At 37.7% G+C, this 12,457-nt stretch overlaps 1 protein-coding gene across 2 annotated transcripts in view; it reads right to left on the bottom strand.

Annotated features, from left to right (window-relative positions):
* Positions 1 to 2,014: 2,014 nt before the first annotated feature.
* The window catches only part of RAB6A (RAB6A, member RAS oncogene family), an 88,675-nt gene continuing 78,232 nt past the window's right edge, over positions 2,015 to 12,457 (bottom strand). For both annotated transcript variants that reach the window (XM_032358348.1, XM_032358347.1), the window contains exons 7-8: positions 5,506 to 5,572; positions 2,015 to 4,085 (exon numbers count right to left, since the gene is read on the bottom strand). In XM_032358348.1, coding sequence (XP_032214239.1) covers positions 4,021 to 4,085; positions 5,506 to 5,572 — 132 coding nt within the window. In that variant the 3' untranslated portion in view covers positions 2,015 to 4,020. The remainder of the gene's footprint in view (positions 4,086 to 5,505; positions 5,573 to 12,457) is intronic.

The raw sequence follows: 12,457 nt of genomic DNA, 5'->3' as shown, positions 1-12,457 counted from the left end.
GTTTATGAGCTACCCAGTCTGTGGTATTTTCTTAGAGCAGCCCGAAAAGACTGAGAAAAAAAACTGGGACCAAGAAGTGGGACCGCTTCTAAAACAAACTACCTAAAAATGTGGAAGAGTTTGGAGGTGCATGCCAGAAACAAGCTACATGATTGCGGTAAATGGACTGTTAAGGATAATTCTCCTGATGGCTCAGGAGAAGATAAGAGCTGTAGAGAAAAGTGTCAATCTTGGAGAATACTTGCAGTTGTGACCAAAGTAGTGGTAGAAATATGGAGGGGAAAGGTCATTCTGATGAGGTCTCTGACAGAGAAAAGGCTATCCTTAATATAAGGTGCCCAAGAACTTGGCTGAAATTGTGTTCATGTCCTAGTTTTTTGTGGAAGGTAGAACTTGTGAATGATGAATTGGTATTTGGCTGAAGGAATTTCTAAGCAAAATGTTGAAGGGGCAGCTTGACTTCTCCTGAATGCTTACAGTAAAATGAAAGAGAAAAATGATTTAAAGGTGGGATTTTTTTAACTGCAGAATAATTGACATACACTATTATGCTTCAGGTGTACAACACAGTGATTCAACAGTCATATGCATTACAAAATGCTCACCAATGTGGTTACCATCTATCATCATACAAAGTTGTTACAATATTATTGACTATAATTTCCTACCTTATACTTTCTATCCCTATGAATTGTTTTATAACTTAGCGCTTGTATTTGTTGTTGTTGTTTTTGTCCTTTAACACATTTTGTTTTTATTAACATATAACATATTATTTGCCCCAGGGTTGCAGGTCTGTGAATCATCAGGCTTACACACTTCACAGCACTCACCATAGCACATACCCTCCCCAATGTCCATAACCCAATTAGTTTGTATTTCTTAATCCCATTCAACTATTTTGCCTATCCCCCCTCAAACAAGTTTGCTCTGCATTTCTATCTACTTGTTTTTTTTATTTGAAGTGTAACTGACATATAGTAATAGTTTCAGAGTATACTTATCATGATGAACACTAAGTAATGATTCAACAATTCCTAAAGGTGGAATTCTTAATCAAAAGGGAGGCAGAAATTCAAAATTCAGAAAATTCTCAGCCTATTAGTATTGAAGAATAAGAAAACTAATTTCTGGAGAGAACACGAAGGGTGTGGCCAGATTTGATAAGATTAGTATGAGACTGCCATCTCATAGAATCTAAGAAATATTCATCAAGACCTGGGGAAACTGGCTGGCCAGTACCTATTCTGTGGACATCTGTACCAGTAGTCTGGCCTGTGGCCTCCCTTTCTGTAAGGGAAACAGCTATCATTTGTGCCAAGGCAAGAGTTGGCCCTTTTTCTATAAAGGGCCAGACAGTAAATATTTTTGGCTTTTGGGGCAGTAAGTTCTGTCGCAACTACTCAACTCCACCTTTGTATTGAGTTCCAATAAAACTTAATTTAAAACACGTAAAAGGTTGGATTTCGTGGGAGGGCAATAGTTTGCTATCCCTGTCCCTATGCCAAGGTGGGTTAGGAGGAGGCAAAAGCAGAACGTAAACCAGGTTTCTTAATATATTTTATTATTGCCTCCACCAGTGGCCCTGTCTTTCAAGCAGTAGCCACTCTCTCATTCTGAACAGTTGACACCCCATGGGTTTCTTCTTACTGTTGTTTTGTTACTTTTCTGGATTTCAAGTTCCCTTTACAGTTCTAAGGAGGAAGTAGGAAACTCATGCTAATTTACTACCTTGGCAGGAATAGAAAACCAAGTCAATAATTGTTTTTGTTTGTGTTTTATTTATATATTTTTGGCAGCAAAATTGTTTATTTAAAAAAAATCTGGACTATGAACACACTTCACTGCTTTAGTTGAAGAACCCCAAGCCAAATAAAAGGACCAATATTAAAAAGCAGCATAACTGGTTACCGTTTTAAAGATACATAAAAAGAGTCATACACTACAGTGTAGGAAGACAATCACTCCCATGTCAGAAATCACAACTTCTTCCAAATAAAGAATATGACCCATCTGCCATATTGAATTGATATTTATTTCAGGACATGCCATGTCAAAATAAAACAAAAGAGTCAACCCTTGCCTTTAACAATAATATTGTATTATATAAAAGCACTTTACAACTCCATCCCATCTTTTAGTATAAGTTACTGGTATGTGGGCTAATGATTATCTGAAAGCATTTCTCTATTCAGACCCATAATCCAAGTGCTCTCTGAATATTACAAGGTGACAATAAGTGGGAACTGGAGAAGGAAGAGGAAAGAGAGGGGAATAAGGTTCTCCCAGTTAAGGGTTTTGTTGCAATGAGGGGATGAAGAAGTATGAATTTTGTTGTCTTTTCATCCTTATACTGTGTTAAGTAATGCTTACAACGTAAATTCAGCAGGATTTTCCTGAGCTGTGACTCAGAAATTTTCTTCCTGCAAACAATGTATTTACAAATGTGTTTATTAACTTACACAGCAATCTCACAATAACTAGTAAAGATTAAAATGGTGCACTCCTAGTATATTTCTTTACAGTGTTTTAAGGGAAATATATATTGCCATGGTAATGAAGCTCTAAACAGACTGGACGAAACATCTAAAAATTGAAAGTAGTTTTTTTAAAAAAAAGGCAAAGAAATAAATATCACCAAAGAAAAAAGATTAACTGTAGCTTAAATATAAAACTAAATCACTGGTTAATTAACCAAACTATACAGACCTAATAAAAAGCAAAACCAGCCTGAAAGACCCAACATTTAAAAAAAAAAAAAGTTAAAAAATAAGGCATAAATCTGCGTAATATTGAGTTTTATTTCCATTCTCTCCTTTCCCTCTTCTATGTATGCTTATCCAGATCTGCCTCTAGGGGCTTATAAGAAAACTGTTTCTATTTTCAATCTGACCTCAAATGTCCTGAGCAAAATATAGTATTTATTATTTTGTTGAGGATTCTTTTGTTGGTAAACTTTAGATATCATTGTTTTTACTGGTTATTATAGTTCTGATCAAGGTGCCAAGTTTAAATTCTTCCACCGGTTCTTCTTAAAGGAATTTGATTCCTATAGCGCCTTGACTGCATAGCATTTTTTGAAAAAAACAAACAAACAAAAACACCCCAGAGAAATCTATTGCTTACAAAAGTTTTCTTTTCTTCTCCCCCCCCTTTTTTAAACAAAGAGAATAACTTTATCTCGACAATTTTTAAAATCCTGGGAGAAATAGTTCACTGGAAGAATTCAGTATTAAAAACATGTTCTGAAGTAGTGTTACCCTTCTCTCCCAGAGACTAACATGTGAAAGGGTCATCTGTTTTGGTCTGAAACACATTTTATTTTCACTTGACTTGTTAAGTACTCAGTGTGTTCATTAGGACTCATTTTGAAGATGCAACAGAACCCGTCTTATCCAAGCACTGCCTACTCATGATAGCTGAGTTTTGACCTCTAAATAAAGTCTAAGTAATTTATATCACTGCTGAATAATATTTTTGGACATCTTGGTCCAAGGCTAGAACAAGTGGTATTGCTAAATTTGAAGGATCCAATGGGTTTGGTCTGATTGCTGCTTTGTCGTACCTCATTTGTTTTGATAGAGAATAAGAACAGAGAATACAGTAAGGGAGAGGTGAGAAAAGCAGAAAGAGATCAAGTTGGTAGGCAAGTGCTGCTATGAACAACTGCTCCTTAACCAAACCACATGCTGTTGAAATTTCCATCATTTTGAAGTACATTATCATTAACATTGAAAAGGAAAAAAAAAAGTTGAGAAAATGTATCTAATTTTTAAAGTTATCACTGGAATATGTTGTAATCATTTGGCTTTTTGTAAAATATAAATAATGAAGACACTGAACTTTTTTGTGCTTGTGAAGCTAATAGATCATCTCCACGAGACAGGCAGCAATGATGAATTGCAATACGTTATTACTGAAGGGAAAAGGTTCAAGCCAATATTCACACTGCAGTCAATGAAAGAGTAAGGGGGCCAAAGCAGTGAGCTTCTGGAGAAAAGTTAAAGATGCCACGGGGGATTAGCAGGAGCAGCCTCCTTCACTGACTGGTTGCTCCTGAGGCTTTTCCAGTTTTATGTCAATCACTGAAACAAAAGTTAAGGAGCTATAAATGGGAAAGTACAATTCTAACCAGGCTGAACACTGACAACTCTTGCAAGCCCCTTCCATTCCTATTGGCTATAGAGTAGATACAGCCATTATTTCCTATATAGCTAGATCACTGTATGCTCAAATGAAATAAACTTGCCTGTATCTACTAGATGCAACAGGGTCGAATAGGTTAAGCCCTATTCATGGGAATCATGTTCTAAGGAACTTACAGGAGCAAGAAACCATGTAAAAGATGATGCTTCCTCATGGGATTATCTATATGAAAACTGAAAACAGTCTACCAAAGAATTCTAGCAAAGGAAGAGAATTTAATAAATGATGGACTTCAACTCTGTAGAACATATTATCCCTATTAAAAGTAATAAAGGCAGGGCGCCTGGGTGGCTCAGTGGGTTAAGCCTCTGCTTTCAGCTTGGGGCATGGTCCCAGGGGTCCTGGGAATCGAGCCCCGCATCGGGCTCTCTGCTCAGCCGGGAGCCTGCTTCCCCCTCTCTCTACTTGTGATCTCTGTCAAATAAACAAATAAGATCTTTAAAAAAAAAAAAAAAAAAAAAAGCAATAAAGGCTTAGAAAACAGAAACATTTAGCAGTGGGGAAAGCTGAACACAAAGTGCTATGACTTCTATGGCTTAATAAAAATGTGTATGGAGGGACACCTGGGTGGCTCAGTTGGTTAAGCTGCTGCCTTCGGCTCAGGTCATAATCCCAGGGTCCTGGGATCGAGTCCCACATTGGGCTCCTTGCTCAGTGGGAAGCCTGCTTCTCTCTCTGCCTCTGTCTGCTTGTGCTCTTCTCTCTCTCTCGTCTCTCTCCTCTCTCTCTCTCTGAAGAATAAATAAATAAATAAAATCTTTTTAAAAATGCATATAGAAAAAACACTAAAGGTAAATATAAAACAATTAAAAATATTAAAATTAAAAAATCCTTTAAAATAACTATTTTAGATGTACTTCACTATGTCCTGGTCTTTCTGAAAACAGAGGCCACAATAAAACTCCAGACTGAGTTATTTCCTGCCTATGCCAAGCAGAAAGCTTGAATGTTAGAAAAAGCAAGGGAGGAAAATAAAATATATACTGTAGCAAAAAAGCCCAGAGCCAGCAGGACTCAAAATTAAAGGCAGAGGGCTAGGATTCTAAGTTTCCTGTTCATTAAAAATCAAGCACGTAAACAAACACACACCTTCTATTGATTAACTGTAGTGAACAGCAGGCTGCAAAGGGTACACCTGAATCAACAGATCTTTTTGCCACAGAAAACCTTGGAGTTTCTATGCTCCTAAGCCATTAATTCCCAGATGTAAAAGGCAATAGCATAATATTCCTTAGCTAACCAAGTGGAGCTCTAAAGACTAGTTAACAGTAAAATTATCTGATGAAACAAAAAGGATACTGTCTTCTCTGCTTCTATCCTGTGTGCTTTCCATTCCAGGCAAAGCTGCTGCAACACGTCGGAAGAGCTGTGGAAAAAAAGAAATGTGGTAATTGGAAGGGAAAATTTAGCAAATGGTATCAAGTGAAAGTGGATGACCATTGGGAATGGTTAAGTTAAAAGAGCTTCTGGGTTATTTCTCACTTAGACCTTAGCATAATGAAAGCATGTAAAAATGTGTATTTATTTTGTAAGTAAGTACTATAGGTTGTATGCCATATACAGAGAGGTATAAAGAAATGATCCTTACTTTCCAACTGGTGAGATCAAGACATGAACAAACCGCTAAGAAAATAAAACAGCAAAAAATGTCATTTGAGTCATAAAAACATACTCTTAACAACTCAAAGTAAAGAGAGAAGATTGCTCATTTAGGAAAACTGTAAGTGGCATTCCTATCTTTTATAAACAGTTTCTAAAGTCAGTGAGTATAGAGTAAAAAAGTCAGTCTAGTCAAAATTACCATGAATAGGGAAAGCATTATGTTGGAGACCAACACACCATCTCTCAAATCCAACACAGATGGCCTTTCCTCCATCAACAGAAAAAGTACCAGTGAAAGTGACTGGCTTGTGTCTGAGGTATGATTTATGAAAAATATCTTCAAAAGGAGAATTACACTCAAGCCTGACAAGACGGTCATAGCATGTGGCAACAGAAACTGAAGGAACAAGACTCAAACCCCCTATTATGTGTCCAACACTAGGTGTATACTCACTGGGTAAATGGCAGGTGAAACTGGCTGATTATTTCAATCATTTCTCTTTTTGGCATGCAGTATAAAATTCTTGAAAGTTAAATGCATGTGTGATGTAACTCCCTTGTACTAAATACCTGCTTGTTTGAGTCATTGTCTCAGGTTCTCTAGGGACAGAGAATTGAGTAAAATGTAGCTTTATAATTCAAGGGAGCTCACAGTCTGGTAAGGGAGACAGATGCAAACAATTTGTTATGTTACAGTGTGGTAAGTGCCATAAACCAAGGAAATACAAAATGATATAAGAACACAGATATAAGAAGGCCCTTCTTAGGACACTGGAAAATATTCTTTAGGTGGTGACATTTCAGTTGGGACTTAAAGGCAGTTTAAAAATTTCACTTGGTGGGCACCTAGGTGGGTCAGCTGTTAAGCGTAGGCCTTTGGCCTAGGTTTTGATCCCAGGGTCCTGGGACTGAGCCCCACATCGGGCTCCCTGCTCAATGGAGTGCCTGCTTCTCCCTCTCCCTACTTGTGCACTCTCTCTCTCTCTGTCAAATAAATAAGTAAAATCTCTAAAAACAAAATTTCACGTGGCTAAAAAATATACTATGCAAAAAGTTCTTGGAACTTGAATGCTTCATATATGTTGCTGAGTTAAAAATGAGAGATGAAAGACTAGAACTCTACATAATCTGTTCAGGGAAAGGAATATAGAACAGGAGCAAATGTTTATCTGTAGGAATTGCCTGGTGGGGCAGGATTAGGGAAGATTTGAGAAAAAGTGTTACTATAAGGTTTAGTGGCATTTTAGAGGTGTGTCAAAGTTAGTCACTAACCTCAATATTCTTTTCCCTGTCCTTGAAACTACTAAAATCAGAAATGTGTTGACTATACATTATGGTTAGATGGCTAAGTGTTAAAATTACTGGGGCCAAGGGGCGCCTGGGTGGCTCAGTGGGTTAAAGCCTCTGCCTTTGGCTCGGATCATGATCTCAGGGTCCTGGGATCGAGCCCCGCATCAGGCTCTCTGCTCGGCAGAGAGTCTGCTTCCCTTCTTCTCTCTCTGCCTGCCTCTCTGCCTACTTGTGATCTCTGTCTGTCAAATAAATAAATAAAATTTTTAAAAAAATTAAAAAAAAAATTACTGAGGCCAAGACTAAGTATCATTATTATAGAGTCAATTTCTGGGATGCACAGTGCCCTTGTATCCCATCCCAAATGTATGCCACATTTGTCACTGCTAGACAATCAAATGCCCAAAGCATGGTCAGAGAAAAGCACAAGGTATATTCAAGAATGTTTAGGTAGTCCAGACTGGCTAGAGCACAGAATATGTAATAGGATTATAAAGAACAGGACATCCTAAAATGAGCCAAGTAAAAACTTTACAAAAAGCAAAGTTCTATCCTTACAGAAATGTATGTAAGACAGGAAGGAAAAGACCCTAGGGGATTAAGATGTTTTAAATAATCATTAGAGGAAAATCCATTTATTAAAAGCCAATGATACGCTAAGAGAGGCTTCTGCTTCATTAGGAATCACATATGACTAAGACAGGGCCTCCCTTGATCATCCTATCTATATGTAATCTTATTCTTTTCTTCAACAAATATACATCCTTGTGACAGCACTGATTTTACATTTCAATAATTTCTATGGATCTTACGGTCTCTGCAGTATTGGCTGGGCATTTATCATGTATTACCTACCCTTTGCTACGTAATTTTCATGAGAATGTCACTTTTCTCAACTATATCATAAGCTTTTTAGAAATTAAGAGTCAGGGGTGCCTGGGTGGCTCAGTGGGGCCTCTGCCTTCGGCTCAGGTCATGATCCCAGGGTCCTGAGATTGAGCCCCACTCATCGGGCTCTCTGCTCAGTGGGGAGCCTGCTTCCCTTCCCCTCTCTCTCTGTCTCTCTCTGCCTACTTGTGACCTCTGTCAAATAAATAAAATCCTAAAAAAAAAAAAAAAGAAATTAAGAATCATATTTTACATAACTTTTAAATTCTCCAAAGGAACTATAATGGTCTATAGACTGTAGTTAACTGACACATGTGAATTAAGGTACATGATAAAAGTATAAGATGAAGACCTATGATAAGCCAAGAACTACGGCAGACATAGGATATAATGGTATAGAAAAGTCATTATTCCTACCAATGCTTTAAGTACATATGCTTCTCAGCAGGTGTAACACAATTTACCCGCACATGCATGTGTGCACAACCCAACTGTATATAAGTTTTCATTGATCTGTTAGTACTGATCATCAGCTATCACTAATCTTTCAAACAAATCTTTTTCTTCTGATAAGCACTGATAATTTTAGATTAAAGATCAAGAAGTGTTTCTCTTCTTTTCCCATTTGCCAGTACTGTAAAATTAGAGATTATGATAAGAAAGGTGACACCCACATAGTTAATACTTCACTAAATGAATGTGTTAATTCTCAGATGAAAAGTCAAGGGAAGTCTTAACTAATTACCTTTTCATTACCATTTCCTTCAGCAATTTAAACACTATACCACTTTCACAAAAGAAAGCAGTATTACTGCATGTTTAAAAGCAGAAAAATAAGGATTAAAATATTTACCATAGGCTATTTTCTTTTGCACTTGATCTTAGCCAAAAGGCCGAGAAGCAACAGGCTATTTTTTAAAAATGATTTATTTTAGAGAAAGAGAGAAAGTGGGAGGGGTAGAAAAAGAAGGAGAGACTCCTCAAGCAGAATCCCTGGTAAGTACAGAGCCCAACATGGGGTTTGACCAAGGGTAGATACTTAACCAAATGAGCCACCAAGGTGCCTGCATAAGCTATTTTTCTATGAAATATTGAATGTAATGAAAAATGAAAAATATTACTTAAATATCCTATATAACATAAATGATCATGCTAGGTATTATTATTTATTATAGTTCTAGCCCTCATAGTATTTTTTTTTTTAAGATTTTATTTATTTCTTTGACAGACAGAGACCACAAGTAGGCAGAGAGGCAGGAAGAGAGAGAGAGGAGGAAGCAGGCTCCCTGCCGAGCAGAGAGCCCAATATGGGGCTAGATTCTAGGACTCTGGGATCACGACCTGAGCCGAAGGCAGAGGCTTTAATCCACTGAGCCACCCAGGCGCCCCCTCATAGTATTTTTATTTAAAAAAAAAAACTGTAACAATATTTTTAAAGACATAAACAGGGTTTTAGAGTTAAGTGCTTATACAAGGTTAAAGAGCAGAGGGGTGAAGCACAGAACATTTTTAAATAAGAAAAATTAGCAGTATTGGTCAGGAATAAATTTGTTTTATTTTAAGCAAAAATTTTAGGCATTAAGGCCCAATCACCTGAACCACAGTCAGACATTAATGATGCATCATTAATGAAATTTCTCCTAGAATTGTTTAGAAAGTACACAGAATAATAGAGGAAATCCATTTTCAGCTTTTATTATGTGTATTATACTCCAGTGTACATGGTAGTAGGAAGAAGGAATCCAATTAGCAAATTAGCAGAAAGCTAGAAAACATCTCTATATGTGGAAAATACAACTAGATGGTACCTTTAATACAAATAAACACATCTATACAAAAAGACTACCATGTAATTTCCAGTGAAAGCACATGATGATTTTCTCAAATAAAATGAGTACAACGCACAATCATCAGAAGTAATTGTGCTTTGCAAACATACGGCTGAACAAACACACACAATGCTTACTTTAACAGGCATGTAAGACTGTGATTCCCAATGTTTTTCAAGACAGTGACTGGACTATAAAATTTACCTGGTAAATTTCTAAATACCAGCACCATTTCTGAATTGTGACTGACCTACAACAAGTATCTCAGAAGGGGTCTGTGATTATTTCTTCACAGTAATTTCTGTTAATATGTATGACTTACTGACTATATAATTTAAGTAAAAAATCCACTTATTTTGATGACAAATAACATACAGAAAAACCTAACTATGTACATGCTAAATAGCCTCAGTTGTTACATTTATCAGATATTTTAAGTTTTACCTCCCATAAGTTTAATTTTTTTAAAGATATATTTATTTATCTGAAAGTGAGAAAGAGAGAAAGAGAGCTCATGCACACAGAGGGGTGGGGCAGAAGGAGAGGGAGAGAGATCTCCAGTACTCCCCAGTGACCAAGGAGCCAGGCGTAGGGCTCAATCCCACTACCCTGAGATCACGACCTAAGCCAAAATTAAGAGTCAGTTTCTTAACCAAGTGAGCCATGCAGGCACCCCTACCCCCCATAAGTTTAATATCACCTCCAGTTTGGGTAATTGCAGACTAACTTGTATAGGACTAACACTCTTGAAGATGGCAATTATTAACTCTGGAAAACTAAAAAAAAAACCAATTTTCGAAGGCTCTCAAGAGCAACAAAAAGCAGATACAAATTAGGGAGAATTTAACCCTGGGAAGAAGGGAACCCACATTCATTGGGTGAGAGCCATGTTTATACAGGTGTTCTCAAGAGCCATTCTTAGCTTGTGCAATATGAGGTGGCCAGAAGTCATGTAGAAAACTAGAGTGTTTAAGTTTTGCAGTGTCAGTGGACTGCTAGTGTGGCTGAATTGAGGAAGGAAATAACTAAGGAGGAAGCCAAGAGGAGAAACCCTAAAATTGTACACATAAATTTCCTGCAAATCTCAGGTGACTCTTGAATGGTACATATGTAGGAGAGACTGCAAGAAGCCCATCTGAAAGCAATAGTTAGAAGGCTGGAAGAAATGAGCAGAGGGTGCCTTGGTGGCTCAGTGGGTTAAGCCACTGCCTTCGGCTCAGGTCATGATCTCAGGGTCCTGGGATCGAGGCCCACATCGGGCTCTCTGCTCAGTAGGGAGCCTGCTTCCTTCTCTCTCTCTCTGCCTGCCTCTCTGTCTACTTGTGATCTCTCTGTCAAATAAATAAATAAAATCTTAAAAAAAAAAAAAAAAAAGAAATGAGCAGAGACTGTAGTTACTGTCTGCTCCAGGGATACATTTTAAAACACTTTAGAGTCTGAATCCCACCAAGTCAGAAAAGCTTGATAAATACCTCAGGCTTCCTACAAATCCACCCAAACAAAACATAACATCAAGACTCCACAAATTCAAGGTGAACAGCCAGCAATGTAACAACCTGCCATAATAAAACTCAGCATTTTGCAGAGAACAATAAAAGAAACCAGAGATTCTATGTATTGTAGACAATGCTGAGCACACAACCAAAAATGACTAGACACACAAAGAAACAGGAAAATTTACCTGGTGGCAAGAGAAAAACAGCCAATAGAAACAGACTCAGAGATGACTCAGATGTTGGATTAGTAGACAACAAATTCAAGGCAACTATTATCAATATGTTCAAGAACTGGAAGGTAACAATGCCACAATGATGAGATGAGGTACTCCAACACAGAAATAGAAACTTAAAGAAATAAAGGAAAATTCTAGGATTGAGTACAGTATCTGAAATGATAAATTCACTGGATGGACTTAATAGCAGTTTGGATATGGGAGAAAAGGGTTACTGAACCTGAAGACACATCAGTAATATTATCCAATCTTAAAAGAGTACAAAAAGGGTAAAAAATAATAGGCAAAGCTTCGGGGACTAGTAGGACAATATCAAGTCATTTAAAAGATGTGCCATTGGAATTCCAGAAGAAGAGGGAAAAAGAAAGTGAGAAAGGAAAAATACTTTAAGATAACACATTACAGGGGCACCTGGGTGGCTCAGTGGCTTAAATCCTCTGCCTTCGGCTCAGGTCATGATCCCAGGCCCCGCATCAGGCTCTCTGCTCAATGGGGAGCCTGCTTCCCCACCCCCACCCCCTGCCTACCTCTCTGCCTACCTGTGATCTCTGTCTGTCAAATACATAAATAAAATCTTAAAAATAAAATAAAGAAAACATTACATACAGAGAACATACAAATTAGAGCTCACTTCTCACTAGAAACAATGGAAGCCAGAAGACAATGAAGTGTTATCTTTACAGTATTGGAAGAAAAATATCTGTCAGCCCCAAATTCAGTAACAAAAACATTCTTCAAAAATTATTCTTCAGGAGCACCTGGGTGGCTCAGTGGGTTAAGCCTCTGCCTTCGGCTCAGTTTGTGATACGAGTCCTGGGATCAAGCCCTGCGTCGGGCTCTCTGCTCAGCAGGGAGCCCGTTTCCCTTCCTTTCTCTCTGCCTGTCTCTCTACCTACTTGTGATCTCTGTC

The sequence above is a fragment of the Mustela erminea genome, chromosome 9 (genome assembly GCF_009829155.1).
Source record: "Mustela erminea isolate mMusErm1 chromosome 9, mMusErm1.Pri, whole genome shotgun sequence".
Classification (NCBI taxonomy): Eukaryota; Metazoa; Chordata; class Mammalia; order Carnivora; family Mustelidae; genus Mustela; species Mustela erminea.
This window is presented reverse-complemented; position numbering and strand designations above follow the sequence as displayed.